This window comes from Oncorhynchus mykiss, chromosome 30, assembly GCF_013265735.2.
Source record: "Oncorhynchus mykiss isolate Arlee chromosome 30, USDA_OmykA_1.1, whole genome shotgun sequence".
Lineage (NCBI taxonomy): Eukaryota > Metazoa > Chordata > Actinopteri > Salmoniformes > Salmonidae > Oncorhynchus > Oncorhynchus mykiss.
This window is the reverse complement of record NC_050570.1, coordinates 27,740,388-27,761,321: the sequence shown is the minus strand read 5'-3', so window position 1 is coordinate 27,761,321 and position 20,934 is coordinate 27,740,388. Positions and strand designations below refer to the sequence as shown.

The 20,934-nt window shown below is 46.6% G+C and overlaps 1 protein-coding gene across 7 annotated transcripts in view; it reads left to right on the top strand.

Annotated features, from left to right (window-relative positions):
- The window catches only part of LOC110521652 (palladin), a 113,995-nt gene that overhangs the window by 38,032 nt on the left and 55,029 nt on the right, over positions 1–20,934 (top strand). For 6 of the 7 annotated variants that reach the window (XM_036969022.1, XM_036969025.1, XM_036969023.1 and 3 more), the window contains 6 exons: positions 15,932–16,107; positions 16,393–16,459; positions 18,358–18,475; positions 18,608–18,673; positions 20,267–20,408; positions 20,583–20,606. In XM_036969022.1, the coding sequence (XP_036824917.1) occupies positions 15,932–16,107; positions 16,393–16,459; positions 18,358–18,475; positions 18,608–18,673; positions 20,267–20,408; positions 20,583–20,606 (593 nt within the window). The remainder of the gene's footprint in view (positions 1–15,931; positions 16,108–16,392; positions 16,460–18,357; positions 18,476–18,607; positions 18,674–20,266; positions 20,409–20,582; positions 20,607–20,934) is intronic. The other variant, XM_036969024.1, reaches the window with a different exon arrangement.

The following is a 20,934-nucleotide window of genomic DNA, read 5'->3' as shown; positions in this document are numbered from 1 at the left end:
GTAAAAATGGATAAACGTATCCCACTCTTCTCTACAGTGCATTTCAATTACAGATAAAGACAGTAGGTTACTTAAGACAGAAACGATAGGAGGGAGGATGGGTGGGTAATGTATAATGCGACCGTCTAGCAGCCCAAACATTCCGTGTTCAAATCACATCATGGACAACTTTAGCTAATTAGCAACTTTGCAACTACTTACTACCTTTTAACTACTTTTAACTACTTAGCTAGCATGTTAGCTAACCCTAACCTTGCCCCCTTAAAGTTACCTAACCCCTAAACCTAGCCTTAACCCCTAACCCCTAGCCTAGCTAACGTTAGCTACCTAGCTACCTTAGCTAACATTAACCACCTCGCTAACTTAGCTAATGTTAGAAACAACTAATTGGAATTTGTGTAATGTACACAAATGCATTATGAACAATGAAAATTGTGAAATACACACAAAATGTGTTGTGAAGAAAACCATGAAATACAAAAGAAACTGTCAAGAATTTAAACTATATGTATTTTGTGTCTATTTCATGATAAGCTGTGATAGTGTGTTGGTGTGTGTCTGTGTGTGTGAATGTGTGTATGTGGGGGGGGGGTTGTGTGTGCTCATGTATGTGAGTTTGTGTGCGTGCGTGCATTCGTGTGTGTGTGTGTGTGTGTGTGCATAAATATGAATCACTTACAGCTCAACTGCTGCACATGCATCTTTCACTGTCTCCGTGGAGCTTCGCTCTCTCTCTCTCTCTCAATCTACTCCAACTGTCCTCTGTTCAGAATAGTCGCCCTGAACCCTGGCCCATTACCCCTAACCCTGCCTGATATAAATGGCTACTCAAGCATCAAATTGCACTTTCCACAAATTTAGTTAGATGGGTTTGTGTACAGCCAAAATCATACAACACACATGCGCACACACACACGCACGCACACACACGCAAACACACACACACACACACACACACACACACACACACACACACACACACACACACACACACACACACACCTGGAGGGACTGTGGCATGAACATAAACATTGATTCGTCAGATGGCCTCATCTAACCCAAGCTTCACAATATCTGATGCCAACTAAGACTTTCCATATTTCCTGGTGACATTATTCCTCCCCCAGAGAGAGAAAGCAGACAGAGAAATAGGATCTTAAACAGGGTTTTCTGTGCTGCTGTCAGCACTTCTGCCAGTGCCGTGCCCAGATCATACACATATGGTCAAGATTAGTCTGTAAACCATTTGCCCTTTTTTTCGAATCCGTTTTCAGATTAACTTATTATGATTCTGAGTATATCCATATGGAATAATGATGCCTGTGTCATTTGCCAAGAAATGAATTGATGAAATAAGTGCGTTTTGTTGTTGGGTGCGTAGGGAGCTGCAATAGGGAGAGATTATTTCCCCATAAAGTGATGAGACCCGGCCTTATGCGTACACAATCTTCCAAAGGCTTCATGTGTCATCGTGCTTTTAGATCGATTCACAGAGATGTCTGCACAAGTTCTTCAAACCTCCCAAGAGACCTAGAGTTTACATGACATTTCATGGTCGGGTGACCATTTATGGGTTAAGTGAGGAGATTGATACTGCTCCTCATTTGGTGTGTGTGCATTAGTGAAAGAGTTTCCTTATGTCTGTGAGTGTGGGTGGGTCTGGGAGTGTGGATGTATTTGTGTGTTTGGAGAGTTTGCATGACACTGACACAAAAAACTATCTGGCTCTAGAGCTTGTACTTGTACAGACTGTGGTCTCTGCTTGTCTTTGAAACTGTCCCAAGGGCATTATTGAATACTTTTTATATATAAAAAAAAAAATGTTGGGACAAAAATTCACTGGAGAACCATTTTATTTCAACTTTATGGTGCAGTTTGTAATGATCAATAAAGACTTAAGTGCTGCTTCAGTCCAGTTGCACTTTGCTTGATTCCTGTGGTCAGTACAGTACAAGTCTCTCACTGTTGCCGTTTGCTATAGACCTCCCTCCCTCGATACCATATGTGAATTGATTGCCCCCCATCTATATTCTGAGCTCGTGCTACTAGGTGACCTAAACTGGGACATGCTTAACACCCCGGACATCCTACAATCCAAGCTTGATGCCCTCAATCTCACACAAATTATCAATGGTCAGGTACAACTCCAAATCCGTAAACACGGGCACCCTCATAGATGTCATCCTAACTAACTCACCCTCCAAATACACCTCTGCTGTTTTCAATCAAGATCTCAGCGATCACTGCCTCATTGCCTGCATCCGTAATGGGTCAGCGGTCAAACGGCCTCCACTCATCACTGTCAAACGCTCGTTAAAACACTTCTGCGAGCAGGCCTTTCTAATTGACCTGGCCGGGGTATCCTGGAATGACGTTGACCTCAACCCGTCAGTAGATGATGCCTGGCTATTCTTTAAAAGTGCCTTCCTCACCATCTTAAATAGGCATGCCCCATTCAAAAAATGTAGAACTAGGAATAGATATAGTCCTTGGTTCACTCCAGACCTGTCTGCCCTTGACCAGCACAAAAACATCCTGTGGCGTTCTGCATTAGCATTGAATAGCCCCCGTGATATGCAACTTTTCAGGGAAGTTATGAACAAATATACATAGGCAGTTAGGAAAGATAAGGCTAGCTTTTTCAAACAGAAATTTGCATCCTGTAGCTCTAACTCAAAAAAGTTCTGGGACACTGTAAAATCCATGGAGAATAAGAGCACCTCCTCCCAGCTGCCCACTGCTCTGAGGCTAGGAAACACTGTCACCACCGATAAATCCATTATAATTGAGAATTTCAATAAGCATTTCTCTACGGTTGGCCATGCTTTCCACCTGGCTACCCCTACCCCTGTCAACTGCCCGGCACCCTCCACAGCAACCCGCCAAAGCCCGCACCATTTCTCCTTTACCCAAATCCAGATAGCTGATGTTCTGAAAGAGCTGCAAAATTGGACCCCTACAAGTCAGCCGGGCTAGACAAGCTGGTCCCACTCTTTCTAAAATGATCTGCCGAAATTGTTGCAACTCCTATTACTAGCCTGTTCAACCTCTCTTTCGTATCGTCCGAGATTCCCAAAGATTGGAAAGCTGCCGCGGTCATCCCCCTCTTCAAAGGGGGTGACGCTCTAGACCCAAACTGCTACAGACCTACATCTATCTACCCCGTCTTTCTAAGGTCTTCGAAAGCCAAGTTAACAAACAGATAACCGACCATTTCTAATCCCACCGTACCTTCCCCGCTATGCAATCTGGTTTCAGAGCTGGTCATGGGTGCACCTCAGCCACGCTCAAGGTCCTAAACAACATCATAACCGCCATCGATAAGAGACATTACTGTGCAGCTGTTTTCATCGACCTGGCCAAGGCTTTCGACTCTGTCAATCACCACATTCTTATTGGCAGACTCGACAGCCTTGGTTTCTCAAATTACTGCCTCGCCTGGTTTACCAACTACTTCTCTGATAGAGTTCAGTGTGTCAAATCGGAGGGCCTGTTGTCCGGACTCTGGCTGTCTCTATGGGGGTGCCACAGGGTTCAATTCTCGGGCCGACTCTCTTCTCTGTATACATCAATGATGTTGCTCTTGCTGCTGGTGATTCTCTGGTACACCTCTATGCAGACGACACCATTCTGTATACTTCTGGCCCCTCTTTGGATATTGTGTTAACAACCCTCCAGACGAGCTTCAATGCCATACAACTCTCCTTGCATGGCCTCCAACTGCTCTTAAACGCAGGGGAAACTAATGCATGCTATTCAACGCGATCACTGCCCGCACCTGCTCGCCTGTCCAGCATCACTACCCTGGACGGCTCTGACTTAGAATACGTGGACAACTGCAAATACCTAGGTGTCTGGTTAGACTGTAAACTCTCCTTCCAGACTCACATTAAGCATCTCCAATCCAGAATTAAGTCTAGAATTGGCTTCCTATATCGCAACAAAGAATCCTTCACTCATGCTGCCAAACATACCCTCATAAAACTGACCATACTACCGATCCTCGAATTCGGTGATGTCATCTATAAAATAGCCTCCAACACTCTACTCAACAAACTGGATGCAGTCTATCACAGTGCCATCCGTTTTGTCACCAAAGCCCCATACACTACTCACCATTGCGACCTGTATGCTCTCGTTGGTTGGCCCTCGCTTCATACGCATTGCCAAACCCACTGGCTACAGGTTATCTACAAGTCTCTGCTAGGTAAAGCCCCGCCTTATCTCAGCTCAGTGGTCAACATAGCAGCACCCACTCGTAGCATGCGCTCCAGCAGGTATATCTCACTGGTCATCCCCAAAGCCAATTCCTCCTTTGGTCGTCTTTCCTTCCAGTTCTCTGCTGCTGCCAGAACTTGCCAGAACTTGTTCTCAACTAGCCTACCTGGTTAAATAAAGGTTAAATATATATATTTTTTTAAAGTACAGGAGAGATTGAGCATTAGAGGGAGAGATGACTAACATGCTGACCAAACCGGACACGCGATTGCGTCCGCCGTAGCGCGCACATTCATTTTGTTCACCCACACCAGAAGCGATCAGGACACGCAGGTTGAAATATCAGAACAAACTCTGAACCAATTATATTAATTTGGGGCCAGGTCAAAAACCATTAAACATTTATGGCAATTTAGCTAGCTAGCTTGCTGTTGCTATCTAATTTGTCCTGGGATATAAACATTGGGTTGTTATTTAACTGAAATGCACAAGGTCCTCAACTCTGACAATTATTCCACAGATAAAACGGTAAACCGCAATGATTGAATAACATGTATGTGTAAATGTATTTTGCAATGCTCATGCACGCAGCGTGTCCGGTCTGGTCAGCATGTAAGAGACAGTGATGTATTTATACCTTACATACTGTACGTGTATACTCTATCCTCATATACACTTTTGGGGGGTGGGTATGTGTGCTGGCATCTAACCCTATGTGCCTCTGTCCTGATGGAATTTCTCTCACACCCTCTCTCTTTCTCTGTCTCTCCCTCTGTCTTTCTCTCGGTCTGCTCTTTCCTTTTCTCTATTGGGTCTTGCGGTGAAACTGAGCTGCACTCTGTAAATCTTTCCATCAACAGCAGCAAATAACAACAGGATCAGATGAGGTGACTGTGGACCTAGGCACGCACCAGAGAGGGCCAGGGCTAAAGTACATGGTTTTGTCTCACCCTTTACAATGCTATGTTCATGTTCTGTCTTGCCATTTTGGCATTTTGGGCGGATCAGCCTGTGTGTTGGCACTGATGTATGGTGCAACAGATGGGTCGTTCCACCAATTCGGTGCCTTTTGAGAATTGTAACTTGGTCCAATAAAGAGCACATGTTCAACTTCATAAAAAAAAACATGTTTTCCCATCTCAAGAGGTTAAATAAAAAAAGGACCATAGTAAGTGTCTATTATCAGGGTTAACCGTAACAGGGTTGACCGTAACAGGGTTGATTATTATCTTAAATCAGCCATAAATCCCTTTGTGACAGGGGGAAGGGAAGCTCACCTGCTTTTACACTATGATTTCACTATTAGATGTTCAATGTTTACTTAGATTATTTTTTTTAAGTGAAGGTATATTTTCACCATATTAAAACGAGAGTTCAGTGCACGTAACAGAGTTGACCTTAAAACGAGGGAAACTTTCAAATGTAATGTTAAAGCAACAAAATAACTAGGGCTGTACAATGATGGTTATATGTTGGGGTTAGTGGGTTATACTCTTCCTAGAAGTTGCAGAGGGTGCACTGAGGGAATTGTCCAAATGCAGAAATGTGGTACTTTAGCTGTCTTAAAAATCTAAATGATTGAATTCTTCACGTGGTCTTTCTTAAAGGCCACATTTAATATAACTGGATTTTAAAATTAAATATTGGTGCCCAATTTCTACTTAATATATCAAAGGATGCAAAAGGAACTTATTTCGTGGAACGACCCACATATTCAAAATTGGCAGATTTTAAGATCGCTACATTTCTATCATGCCTCAATGAGCGATATTCACAATAACCAGCTCCCCTACTCCCCACTCCCTCTGAGAAATACTCTGTTGGATACTGTACAGAACTTTGCTCACCTCAGATTTCTCTGAGGTGTCAATGTGTGCTTGGGGGAGGGTTAGGGGGATGTCTGGATGTCCTCTGGCTTGGTGCCTAGGGGTGGGAGAGGAAAGGAGAGGCCATGGCTAAAACACTCAGGTAGTTGCTCCTAGAAACACACCCGGCCATTGTGTGTGTGTGTGTGTGTGTGTGTGTGTGTGTGTGTGTGTGTGTGTGTGTGTGTGTGTGTGTGTGTGTGTGTGTGTGTGTGTGTGTGTGTGTGTGTGTGTGTGTGTGTGTGTGTGTGTGTGTGTGTGTGTGTTTCATAATGTTATTGTACAGGGTGTGTAAGAGGAAGAGGGTGGTGAAGGTGAAGGGTGTGGAATTTAAGAAATTCTTATTGAATGGCTATCATTCAGATCGTTCAAGGTCATTAATGCACCGTGGCTGCGTCCTGCTCTCACACCCACACCTACATCCTGGACCTACTGAAGGCCTACTTCCTCCTGTTCTCTGTCTGAGGGTTGCATTACCCACCGCTGCTAGGCCACATCTGGACCAGCCAGCCCAGCCTAGTGCTGCTCCATCGGGAACAGTGAGAACAGTGGTGTTGGCCTAGGTCTCTCGTTCTATAGTGTTGTTGTGTCTCTCTTGTCATGGTGTGTGTCTGGACCTATGTTTTTTGTGCCCCCCGCAGGGGGCCTTTTGCTAGGACATCATTGTAAATAAAAAATGTGATCTTAATTGACATGCCTAGTTAAATAAAAGTTCAATTTTTAAAAAAAAGTAAAAACAGTGAAGACAGTAAGAGGGAACAGTGAGAACAGTGAGGACAGTAAGAGGGAACAGTGAGAACAGTAAGAGGGAACAGTGAGAACAGTAAGAGGGAACAGTGAGAACAGTAAAGGGGAACAGTGAGAACAGTAAGGGGGAACAGTAAGAGGAAACAGTAAGAGGAAACAGTAAGAGGCAACAGTAAGAACAGTAAGAGGAAACAGTAGGAACAGTAAGAGTAAACAGTGGAACAGTGAGAGGGAATAGTGAGAACAGTGAGAACTGTAAGAGGGAACAGTGAGAACAGTAAGAGGAAACAGTGGGAACAGTGGGAGCAGTAAGAGGGAACAGTGAGAACAGCAAGAGGGAACAGTGAGAACAGCGAGAGGGAACAGTAAGAGGGAACAGTGAGAACAGTAATAGGGAACAGTGAGAACAGTAATAGGGAACAGTGAGAACAGTAATAGGGAACAGTGAGACCTGCGAGAGGGAACCGTGAGAACAGTGAGAGGGAACAGTGAGAGAGAACAGCGAGAACAGTAAGAGGGAACAGTGAGACCAGTAAGAGGGAACAGTGAGAACAGTAAGAGGATACAGTGAGAACAGTGAGAGCAGCAAGAGGGAACTGTGAGAACAGTAATAGGGAACAGTGAGAACAGTAATAGGGAACAGTGAGACCTGCGAGAGGGAACAGTGAGAGGGAACAGTGAGAGAGAACAGCGAGAACAGTAAGAGGGAACAGTGAGACCAGCAAGAGGGAACAATGAGAACAGCAGGAGGGAACAGTGAGAACAGTGAGAACAGTAAGAGGGAACAGTGAGAAGAGTAAGAAGGAACAGTGAGAACGGTAAGAGGAAACAGTGAGAATAGCGAGAGGGAACAATGAGAACTTTGAGAACAGTAAGTGGGAACAGTGAGAACAGTAAGAGGGAACAGTGAGAACAGTAAGAGGAAACAGTAAGAGTTAACAGTGAGAACAGTAAGAGGGAACAGTGAGAACAGTAAGAGGGAACAGTGAGAAAAGTAAGAGGATACAGTAAGAGTTAACAGTGAGAACAGTAAGAGGGAACAGTGAGAACAGTAAGAGGGAACAGTGAGAACAGTAAGAGGATACAGTGGGAACAGTGAGAACAGCGAGAGGGAACAGTGAGAACAGTAAGAGGGAACAGTGAGAACAGTAAGAGGAAACAGTAACAGTTAACAGTGAGAACAGTAAGAGGAAACAGTAAGAGTTAACAGTGAGAACAGTAAGAGGATACAGTGAGAACAGTAAGAGGATACAGTGAGAACAGTGAGAGCAGTAAGAGGGAACAGTGAGAACAGTGAAAACAGTAAGAGGGAACAGTGAAAACAGTAAGAGGGAACAGTGAGAACAGTAAGAGGATACAGTGAGAACAGTGAGAGCAGCAAGAGGGAACAGTGAGAGCAGCAAGAGGGAACAGTGAGAGCAGCAAGAGGGAACAGTGAGAACAGCGAGAGGGAACAGTGAGAACAGTAAGAGGGAACAGTGAGAACAGTAAGAGGGAACAGTGAGAACAGTAAGAGGGAACAGTAAGAGGGAACAGTGAGAGCAGTACGAGGGAACAGTGAGAACAGTAAGAGGGAACAGTGAGAACAGTAAGAGGGAACAGTAAGAGGGATCAGTGAGAGCAGTACGAGGGAACAGTGAGAACAGTAAGAGGAAACAGCGGGAACAGTAAGAGGGAACAGTAAGAGGGAACAGTGAGAACAGTAAGAGGGAACAGTAAGAACAGTAAGAGGGAACAGTGAGACCAGTAATAGGGAACAGTGAGACCAGAGAGAGGGAACAGTGAGACCAGTGAGAGGCAACAGCGAGAACAGTAAGAGGGAACAGTGAGACCAGTGAGAGGGAACAGTGAGACCAGTGAGAGGGAACAGTGAGACCAGTAAGAAGGAACAGTGAGACCAGTGAGAGGGAACAGTGAGACCAGTGAGAGGGAACAGTGAGACCAGTAAGAGGGAACACTGAGACCAGTGAGAGGGAACAGTGAGACCAGTGAGAGGGAACAGTGAGACCAGTAAGAGGGAACAGTGAGACCAGTGAGAGGGAACAGTGAGAACAGTAAGAGGGAACAGTGAGAAAAGTAAGAGGATACAGTAAGAGTTAACAGTGAGAACAGTAAGAGGGAACAGTGAGAACAGTAAGAGGGAACAGTGAGAACAGTAAGAGGATACAGTGGGAACAGTGAGAACAGCGAGAGGGAACAGTGAGAACAGTAAGAGGGAACAGTGAGAACAGTAAGAGGAAACAGTAACAGTTAACAGTGAGAACAGTAAGAGGAAACAGTAAGAGTTAACAGTGAGAACAGTAAGAGGATACAGTGAGAACAGTAAGAGGATACAGTGAGAACAGTGAGAGCAGTAAGAGGGAACAGTGAGAACAGTGAAAACAGTAAGAGGGAACAGTGAAAACAGTAAGAGGGAACAGTGAGAACAGTAAGAGGATACAGTGAGAACAGTGAGAGCAGCAAGAGGGAACAGTGAGAGCAGCAAGAGGGAACAGTGAGAGCAGCAAGAGGGAACAGTGAGAACAGCGAGAGGGAACAGTGAGAACAGTAAGAGGGAACAGTGAGAACAGTAAGAGGGAACAGTGAGAACAGTAAGAGGGAACAGTAAGAGGGAACAGTGAGAGCAGTACGAGGGAACAGTGAGAACAGTAAGAGGGAACAGTGAGAACAGTAAGAGGGAACAGTAAGAGGGATCAGTGAGAGCAGTACGAGGGAACAGTGAGAACAGTAAGAGGAAACAGCGGGAACAGTAAGAGGGAACAGTAAGAGGGAACAGTGAGAACAGTAAGAGGGAACAGTAAGAACAGTAAGAGGGAACAGTGAGACCAGTAATAGGGAACAGTGAGACCAGAGAGAGGGAACAGTGAGACCAGTGAGAGGCAACAGCGAGAACAGTAAGAGGGAACAGTGAGACCAGTGAGAGGGAACAGTGAGACCAGTGAGAGGGAACAGTGAGACCAGTAAGAAGGAACAGTGAGACCAGTGAGAGGGAACAGTGAGACCAGTGAGAGGGAACAGTGAGACCAGTAAGAGGGAACACTGAGACCAGTGAGAGGGAACAGTGAGACCAGTGAGAGGGAACAGTGAGACCAGTAAGAGGGAACAGTGAGACCAGTGAGAGGGAACAGTGAGACCAGTGAGAACAGTAAGAGGGAACAGTGGGAACAGTGAAAACAGTAAGAGGGAACAGTGAAAACAGTAAGAGGGAACAGTGAGAACAGTAAGAGGATACAGTGAGACCAGTGAGAGCAGCAAGAGGGAACAGTGAGAACAGCGAGAGGGAACAGTGAGAACAGTAAGAGGGAACAGTGAGAACAGTAAGAGGGAACAGTAAGAACAGTAAGAGGGAACAGTGAGACCAGTAATAGGGAACAGTGAGACCAGCGAGAGGGAACAGTGAGACCAGTGAGAGGCAACAGCGAGAACAGTAAGAGGGAACAGTGAGACCAGTGAGAGGGAACAGTGAGACCAGTAAGAGGGAACAGTGAGAGCAGTACGAGGGAACAGTGAGAACAGTAAGAGGGAACAGTGAGAACAGTAAGAGGAAACAGCGGGAACAGTAAGAGGGAACAGTAAGAGGGAACAGTGAGAACAGTAAGAGGGAACAGTAAGAACAGTAAGAGGGAACAGTGAGACCAGTAATAGGGAACAGTGAGACCAGCGAGAGGGAACAGTGAGACCAGTGAGAGGCAACAGCGAGAACAGTAAGAGGGAACAGTGAGACCAGTGAGAGGGAACAGTGAGACCAGTGAGAGGGAACAGTGAGAACAGTAAGAAGGAACAGTGAGAGGGAACAGTGAGACCAGTGAGAGGGAACAGTGAGACCAGTAAGAGGGAACAGTGAGACCAGTGAGAGGGAACAGTGAGACCAGTGAGAGGGAACAGTGAGACCAGTAAGAGGGAACAGTGAGACCAGTGAGAGAGACCAGTAAGAGGGAACAGTGAGACCAGTGAGAGGGAACAGTGAGAACAGTAAGAGGGAACAGTAAGAGGGAACAGTGAGACCAGTGAGAGGGAACAGTGAGACCAGTGAGAACAGTAAGAGGGAACAGTGAGAACAGTAAGAGGGAACAGTGAGAACAGTAAGAGGGAACAGTGAGACCAGTGAGAGGGAACAGTGAGACCAGTGAGAGGGAACAGTGAGACCAGTGAGAACAGTAAGAGGGAACAGTGAGAACAGTAAGAGGGAACAGTGAGACCAGTGAGAGGGAACAGTGAGACCAGTGAGAGGGAACAGTGAGACCAGTGAGAACAGTAAGAGGGAACAGTGAGAACAGTAAGAGGGAACAGTGAGACCAGTGAGAGGGAACAGTGAGACCAGTGAGAACAGTAAGAGGGAACAGTGAGAACAGTAAGAGGGAACAGTGAGACCAGTGAGAGGGAACAGTGAGACCAGTGAGAACAGTAAGAGGGAACAGTGAGAACAGTGAAAACAGTAAGAGGGAACAGTGAAAACAGTAAGAGGGAACAGTGAGAACAGTAAGAGGATACAGTGAGAACAGTGAGAGCAGCAAGAGGGAACAGTGAGAACAGCGAGAGGGAACAGTGAGAACAGTAAGAGGGAACAGTGAGAACAGTAAGAGGGAACAGTGAGCGCAGTACGAGGGAACAGTGAGAACAGTAAGAGGGAACAGTGAGAACAGTAAGAGGGAACAGTAAGAGGGATCAGTGAGAGCAGTACGAGGGAACAGTGAGAACAGTAAGAGGAAACAGCGGGAACAGTAAGAGGGAACAGTAAGAGGGAACAGTGAGAACAGTAAGAGGGAACAGTGAGACCAGTAATAGGGAACAGTGAGACCAGCGAGAGGGAACAGTGAGACCAGTGAGAGGCAACAGCGAGAACAGTAAGAGGGAACAGTGAGACCAGTGAGAGGGAACAGTGAGACCAGTGAGAGGGAACAGTGAGAACAGTAAGAAGGAACAGTGAGAGGGAACAGTGAGACCAGTGAGAGGGAACAGTGAGACCAGTAAGAGGGAACAGTGAGACCAGTGAGAGGGAACAGTGAGACCAGTGAGAGGGAACAGTGAGACCAGTAAGAGGGAACAGTGAGACCAGTGAGAGAGACCAGTAAGAGGGAACAGTGAGACCAGTGAGAGGGAACAGTGAGAACAGTAAGAGGGAACAGTAAGAGGGAACAGTGAGACCAGTGAGAGGGAACAGTGAGACCAGTGAGAGGGAACAGTGAGACCAGTGAGAACAGTAAGAGGGAACAGTGAGAACAGTAAGAGGGAACAGTGAGACCAGTGAGAGGGAACAGTGAGACCAGTGAGAGGGAACAGTGAGACCAGTGAGAACAGTAAGAGGGAACAGTGAGAACAGTAAGAGGGAACAGTGAGACCAGTGAGAGGGAACAGTGAGACCAGTGAGAGGGAACAGTAAGACCAGTGAGAACAGTAAGAGGGAACAGTGAGAACAGTAAGAGGGAACAGTGAGACCAGTGAGAGGGAACAGTGAGACCAGTGAGAACAGTAAGAGGGAACAGTGAGAACAGTAAGAGGGAACAGTGAGACCAGTGAGAGGGAACAGTGAGACCAGTGAGAACAGTAAGAGGGAACAGTGAGAACAGTAAGAGGGAACAGTGAGACCAGTGAGAACAGTAAGAGGGAACAGTGAGAACAGTAAGAGGGAACAGTGAGACCAGTCAGAGGGAACAGTGAGACCAGTGAGAACAGTAAGAGGGAACAGTGAGACCAGTGAGAGGGAACAGTGAGTCGTGTTCAGCACATTCCACAGTGCCTGGCTAAACAGAGCTAAATGGAGTGGGGATTAAAAAAGGAGCCTGTCTCTAAGTGAGTTTACTCAGTAATTACACGTAATAGCAGGTCATTAGGGTTTGATTAATATGTGGTTTTATTGTGGTGCTCGTCGGGAGTGGGTAACGTATACTCTGCAACTCTGGCTGCCTGCTAGGTTCAACTTGAGCTCCTGGCTGCCCTACTTTACTCGTTCTCCCTCTTTATGGCTAGCTTTTGCATTTCTACCAAACGGGACCCTAGTGAATGTACAGTAATCCATCCAAAGCCATGCTCCTTTCACGCCTATAAAACACAGGGAGTTTGTATGACACATGCTGTATCGCGTGTTACACTGTTTGACTGAGACTTAGAGCTGGAGGAGTGGCTGGCAGGACAGAGCTGTACCACAACCACAATGGAAAATTATTAACAAGCCTCAATCTGACCACTGCTGAATACTCTGATTGCCAGTTTTATTTGTTTTGGGTATTTAGTACACAGTTCAGTTTGTGCAGTACCGTAACAAGTTGATTTTATCTGCTTGGGGCCTGGACTAAGACTGTCTGGATCATGGAAAACACACTTCCCCTGCTGGTTTACTGGTCTCTGTTCACTATGTTTTGTACATACACACACACACCCTCCTTATCACTCCGCATCACAGCTACCGCACACAGCTCTGTGAATACATTAACATAAGGATGTAATGACTCGTAATATGCTGTTTTCTGTACAATATGTGTTTAATTTGGTGTTCCACCAAATGTCCAAATGATTCTGCTACAGCTGAAGTGATCACTGCAGTGTGGTTCCTGCAGTGTGGTTCCTGCACTGCAGCGTGATTCCTGCAGCGTGGTTTCTGCAGCGTGGTTCCTGCAGTGCAGCGTGGTTCCTGCAGCGTGGTTCCTGCAGCGTGGTTCCTGCAGCGTGGTTCCTGCAGCGTGGTTCCTGCAGCGTGGTTCCTGCAGTGTGGTTCCTGCAGTGTGGTTCCTGCAGTGTGGTTCCTGCAGTGTGGTTCCTGCAGCGTGGTTCCTGCAGCGTGGTTCCTGCAGCGTGGTTCCTGCAGCGTGGTTCCTGCAGTGTGGTTCCTGCAGTGTGGTTCCTGCAGTGGGGGATATTTCAAACTGACAGCATCTGAGAATCTGAAGAAGACTACGAGTCACTGTGATTACCCTAGGGAGATGGTGACTCAAAAGAAACAGTTTGAGTTCTGAGAACGAAAAAACACAAATCCCCGGGATTTTTCATTCAGAGCAAATTCCCAGAAGGTGGATTTGAACCAACCATGTTATGGCCTTTTTTCTTCCCTCTTGCCATAATGTAAAAAATGTATCCCCAAACACTCAGACATATTGCATTGCTCAAACAATCAAGACTTTCATTTGCCTGCTGCTGTCAGCTCAGTGAACTATTACCCTGTAACTGTGCCTCAACCAAAGCCTTTGATATTACTGAGCACTATAAAACATGTCAAGCAGCAAACCCATGTTCTGGGGTCAAAGAGCACTGTGCAAAGGCTTGGTGTGTGGGTCACAGTCTGTTTTATCAGTACAGTGGAGATAGCCGTGGGTGTTTGGAGCGTGGCTGACTCTTGGCCTCCAGCTGCCTGTGTGGATGACATGCTGCTGCTGGATAAGAGGTCCCCCTGCCTTCCTGCTAGAGGCCGCATGTCTTAAACAGCCCTTCACCCAATCTCTGAGCCCTGCTCTGTTTCCTGTCATTTAACACACAACGCGATAGGCTGTAGCTTGCCAACTTTCCCTCATTTCCCTTCATCGAGCGATCGAGCGATAAGGAAGAGACCCAACTCCCAAGTCTATTGTAGTGAGAGGTTAAGGTATGAGCTGTGGCAGTAGCATCAATTCAGTGGTCCCACTTATAGGATGTGTTATGACTAGCCTTGCTAGCCATGCTAAGACACATGATGGGGAATAACCCTTTTGTTAATCTCAGTCCCAGTTGTCGGAATATGATGACTAAACCCCTTTGGCTCATCCAGCTGTCAGTGGTGCTAATGAATTGCGATGTGCGATCCCGTTTTGATAATGACAGTGTCGTGTACACCGTTGTTTCTGTCTGAGCCTGCCTGGCACGCCACTCGTTCATACTCTCCTTCTACCCAGCCCTGTCTTCCACTTTCTCCATCCCTCTCTCCTCTCAGCGTCTCTCACACCCACACCATCAGGTGTAAATCATAGGGGATGAAGTGACATCTGTCTGTCTGGTTATCTGGGCTGGTAGATTAATAGCAGGGTGGAGTGTATAATGTAAAGTATAATAAGCCAAACAGCGGAATGCATAGCATTTTATATAACGCGCCAAGACGGCTGGAATGTCCCGAGGTCTGCGACCAGCGGAACGGAACAGCTGTGCTTCCTGCAATCTTCTGAATTCCTGCTCGTCCTCTTGCTGCTCCTCCTCCCACTCACTGCTCGGGTTAACTGTGCAGAAGCATGTGCTCTCATTTTATAGGAGGGCATGAGCATGGAGAAGAAGCATGGAGAAGAAGGAGCGAGATGGTTATGGGGGTCATTGGCTGTGTTTGAAGTAGTTGGGTGGTGTCAGTAGTGGTTGGTTTGATCGTTGGCTCAGTAAACAGAGATGAAACCGCCTCTGTAGTGTGGTCGGCTGTCTCTTGCCTGTTTAGTGTGGTAGACTAGACTGTCTCATGCCTCCTGGGACCCAGAGAGGGGAACAAAGCCAGAGTGAGTGAAGCCCTGTGAGGGGGTACCGAGTCAGGCAGGTTTCACCAGGCCACACTCCAGCCCAGGCAGAACCTCAGACGTCTGGGAGGGGGGGGGGGGGGGGGGGGGGGGGGGGGGCTGTTTCCCGTAACTCTGTGTTTTGTCATTACCCCAGGGCTGAGTTTAAGCAGGTATGGAAACACTCTCTCAGACATGCCCAGAGGGTAGAGGTGTGGGTATAAAGCATATATTTGAGAAAAGGTCTGAAACGACTTTGTCTCTTTACGCTGGACATGGTGTTGAGAGAAGTAAATCAAATGGGACTCATAACTTAATGTAGAAATGCCACAGTATGCACAGTAGCCACAAATAAACTTGCACACAAGTGACGTTGGTCCAATTGTATTTACAAAAGATCTCAATGATCCCAAAACCAATGTAACACAGATTCGTGAGGTGTTTGGCCGTGCTCAGGTGATTAATGACTCTGATTGGCAGACCTCCATCACATTCTTCACAGTCATGATTATAACCGCTAATCTGAGAATCTGAAATCAATTCAATTGTTCTACGTTGGGCAATGGCTCTTACTTGTGTCAGCACATTGGTAGGGCCTACGGCTGTTTGTAGCAATGGTATTTAAGCGAAAAATTCCCTCTTACCCCCATCTGTTATGTCCAGATGGTTCTGTGAGGGGCGGGAGCTACACAACTGTCCTGACGTCCAGATCTGGAGGGATGGTGACCTGTACACGCTGATGATCGCTGAGGCCTTCGAGGAAGACACGGGACGCTACACCTGCGTTGCCTCCAACAGTCTCGGCGCTGACAACACCTCGGCAGAGGTCTACATCGAGGGTGAGTGCATAGCAGTGGAGGCTGCCGAGGGGAGAAGGGCCCATAATAATGGCTGGAAAGGAGCAGACGGAATGGCATCATACACATGGTTTCCACTAATTCTGCTCCAGCCATTACCAGGAGCCCGTCCTCCCCAATTAAGGTGCCACCAACCTCCTGTGGTGCATCGGTATAACTTCTCCAATATATCTGGTCTCACTGTCAAACAAATGAATGTCATTTGAATTCATGTAAACTCTCCACTAAAAGGTCTCTGTTTCCCCGTCTCTCTGTACCTCTGTTTAGGTGCTTCATCTTCAGACTCAGAAGGAGAAGGATCTTTGACAAATTCCAGATCAGGAGTCATGCCTCAGTACGTGTGTGTGCCTCCGTGCGTGTGTGTGTGCGAGTGTCTCAGCATGACCCTCTCTCCACCCCTCACCTTGTGAGCCTTAACCCCTTCCTAACTCTGTGGTAGGGTCCAGGTTAGCTGGGCCCTCCAGGTGGTAATCAGGCTAGCTGCCTGCTCTAATTTAACTAGACCTATAAACCTCTATAATGACCTTTCTTACTCTGGCCAGTGAAACTCTGGCTCATTTAGATAATGAGAGGTCCCCATGGGTTAATATGGTAAAGGCTGCCTGCCCTGGTCCTGAAAGCTTATACAGGCCTTGTCCCTCCCTCCCTCTCTCTCTCTTTATATATGTACATTTTTTTTTGTGCTACATTGGTATTGATTACTGCGGTGTTGGGCTTGGAGCTTGTAAGACAGGCATTTCACTGTACTTGTGCACGTGACATTAAGAACTCGAAACTCATTCACTCAGTTTCTTTACCTATGACCTATTTCTGTAATATAATCAATTCAATTCAAAAGTCTTTATTGGCATGGGAAACATATTTGTACATGGCCAAAGTAAGTGAAATAGATAATAGACAAAAGTGAAATAAACAATGAACAGTAAACATTACACTCACAAAAGTTCCAAAGGAATAGAGACATTTCATGTCATATTAAGACTATATACAGTGTTGCAAATAGTGAAAGTACAAAAGGGAAAATAAATAAACATAAATATGGGTTGTATTTACAATGGTGTTTGGTCTTCTCTGGTTGCCCTTTTCTTGTGGCAACAGGTCACAAATCTTGCTGCTGTGATGGCACACTGGTATTTCACGCAAACAAAATTGGATTTGTTTTCAAATTCTTTGTGGGTCTGTGTAATCTGAGGGAAATATGTGTCTCTAATATGGTCATACATTGGGCAGGAGGTTAGGAAGTGCAGCTCAGTTTCCACCTCATTTTGTGGGCAGTGTGCATATAGCCTGTCTTCTCTTGAGAGCCAGGTCTGCCTACGGCGGCCTTTCTCAATAGCAAGGCTATGCTCACTGAGTCTGTATATAGTCAAAGCTTTCCTTAAGTTTGGGTCAGTCACAGTGGTCAGGTATTCTGCCACTGTGTACTCTCTGTTTAGGGCAAAATAGCATTCAAGTTTGCTCTGTTTTTTTGTTAATTCTTTCCAATGTGTCAAGTAATTATCTTTTTGTTTTCTCATAATTTGGTTGGGTCTAATTGTGTTGCTTTCCTGGGGCTCTGTGGGGTCTGTTTGTGTTTGTGAACAGAGCCCCAGGACCAGCTTGCTTAGGGGACTCTTCTCCAGGTTCATCTCTTTGTAGGTGATAGCTTTGTTATGGAAGGTTTGGGAATCGCTTCCTTTTAGGTGGTTGTAGAATTGAACGGCTCTTTTCTGGATTTTGATGATTAGCGGGTATGCGTGCATTATTTGGTGTTTTACTTTCTACACTGAGGATATTTGTGCAGAATTCCTTGGTTCCTCATCTCATATTATCTTGCGTTCTTATCTTTCTCTGTCATTGTCTCTCTGTATCTCTCTGTGTATTTCCCAACTCTCCCTCTGCCTTCATTCTCTCTTCTGTTCACACATTAACATCTTGGCTCTCACTCTCAGTGACATCATCTTAGTCCTTGTGGGGGGCATTTTCATAGGCTCCAAAGTCATTTATAAGGTGCAAACTGCCCACTTTGTGTGTCTATCGAATTAGACGTGTGAGAGCAGACCATTATTGCAAAGAGCGAGCAATAAGTAAAGAGTATTTAGTAGTGAAATGTGTTTTAGACATCAACATCTTTATTATCTCAGATAATGTGATACGTTAACTGCACTGTTTTGTTCTCTCTCTCTCTAAATGGCCACTCGGTCAGCGTGTGGACATCTCTGAGGAACGGACCTAATATGGTGTCTGTTTCAGGTCCCAGAAGAAGACAACTTCAATCTCCCTGTCCATTCATTCACCTTCACCCACGAGCCCCGAGGCCGTACCTCACCGCTTCACCCTGGTCCAGCCCCTATCTGCACCTCAACACCGGGTAGGACACACACACACACACACACACACACACACACACAGCAGTATACGATCTGTCTTAAAATTGAAAACACAAGAAAACACAACAATTTCTCAAGGTGGATGTTGATGGTCAGATTATCTTGTCCTCCAGATGCGGAGTCCAGTTTCTTCACTACATGGTGATGGTTCTGTCACAGCGCCCCCTATCTTCACCAAGGTACGACTACATCTGGAATTATGGCAAAGTTATGCATCACACACACATATGTGCAGACAATGGCATGCTCCATCTCCCTGGAATAACACAGGATAGGACAGTGGCTTTCCCTGGCGGGGGCCAGATCAAACATTACAGTTAGACGAAGGGCCGGAGCACTCCTGTCTCCTGGTTTAACTGTTCTGGAACCCACACCTCTTCCCCTCCTCTCCCCCAGCCCACCTCGGGCCATGTGTCGGGTTGTGTGTGTGTGATGGTGGCATGTAAGTGGCAGAGCATCAAACAGGAGAGTTTCACTCCCATCCATCCCTGAAGACTACATTTTCCAGTTCATTACTGAAAGACATTTGTTTGTCTTCACCCCCTCCTCCAGGAGCTGAAGGGCTTTAATCATCTCAACAAGTGGGTGAAGTCAGGGGTGTGATGTCACCCTGGCTGTCACGCTGTCACACACACACACACACACACACACACACACACACACACACACACATACTGTAGACAAACACATACACATTCACACACGAACAGTCGCACATAGAGTCGTAAACACACGCACACACACATATTCCACCCAGGTCGTCCCAAAATATACAGACACACACTCACACATGACCTCCTCCACACACAAAGAGGGAGTTTCAGTTGCTGATAGATGAGTCCTTTCACTGTGAGACTTGTTGACTGTTTGGAGAGGTAACACAATGCTGCCTTGGCCTCTCAATGGATGGCTTCCTGCCTCTCTGACTGCAACACTAGAAGCCGTCACAGGATTGTCTGGAGAAGAGCCCTGCTCTGTCCTTTAGTGAAACCGAGTGCTGTAAATGGGGACAGTGTCTGCTGGCCTCCCACTCCACAGTGTGGTGTTCTGTTCTGCTCACTGACACTGTGTTGTCATCTTCCTCTACGTCTTCATTAATTCCCTTCTCTCCCACTTTCTTACCCTTTCTTCCTTCCCACGTCTCTTTCTCCTCCTCTCTCTCTCATGTGTCTACCCCGGACCCTTTCTCCTCCTCTCTCTCTCATGTGTCTACCCCGGACCCTTTCTCCTCCTCTCTCTCTCATGTGTCTACCCCGGACCCTTTCTCCTCCTCTCTCTCTCATGTGTCTACCCCGGACCCTTTCTCCTCCTCTCTCTCTCATGTGTCTACCCCGGACCCTTTCTCCTCCTCTCTCTCTCATGTGTCTACCCCGGACCCTTTCTCCTCCTCTCACTCTCTCATGTGTCTACCCCGGACCCTTTCTCCTCCTCTCTCTCTCATGTGTCTACCCCGGACCCTTTCTCCTCCTCTCACTCTCTCATGTGTCTACCCCGGACCCTTTCTCCTCCTCTCTCTCTCATGTGTCTACCCCGGACCCTTTCTCCTCCTCTCACTCTCATGTGTCTACCCCGGACCCTTTCTCCTCCTCTCTCTCTCTCATGTGTCTACCCCGGACCCTTTCTCCTTTACATTCTCTTCTTTACCTCGCCCCCCCATCTCCATTTAATCTATCTCACCTTAATTCTCTCCCTTCCTGCAACTAACTTTCTCTCTCTCTGTCTCTCTCTCTGTCTCTCTCTCTCTCTCTGTCTCTCTCTCTCTCCCCATCCAGCTCTTACAGGATGCCCAGGCGTCAGAGGGTCAGGTGGTGGTTTTGGAGTGCAGGGTTCGAGGCAGTCCTCCTCTGCAGGTCCAGTGGTTCAGACAGGGACAGGTTATCCAGGACTCTCCAGACTTCCGCATCCTGCAGAAAAGTGAGACATTCTCAGTAGAGTCAGAATACTTATTGGTGGTGGCTGGACCCAGAGTTAGAACCACATAGCATTGACGAGTAAAAAAAAGGATTGTGACTTATGAGTCTAACTCCCTCCCTCTCTCTGTTCTTTACCTCCTCTCCCTCGCTTCCTTTGATATCATGTGAAACACAGAGCCACGGTCTGCAGCAGAGCCAGGTAAGAGGAACCTCACTTCCTCCATATGTCATTTTCAGTCATGTTGTTGTCATCAACAATGTCCCGCCATATGTCAACTCCTGTCAGCTCCACCATCCATCCAAATCGTCCTCAATCTATCTGTTGTGTCAGTCTGTGCTGTCACTTTTGCACTGGGATGATGTCATCTCCTGTTCACCTGGATTTGATGAAAAAGGGTGTAAGGCCTTAAAACTACAGTCTGGCACAGTAAGAGGGAATCCCTACTAAACTCTGACAGGAGTACACAAACTCTCACACACACATTTACACACAGACTTTTTCCAGTCTGAGATGGTGTGACTAATAA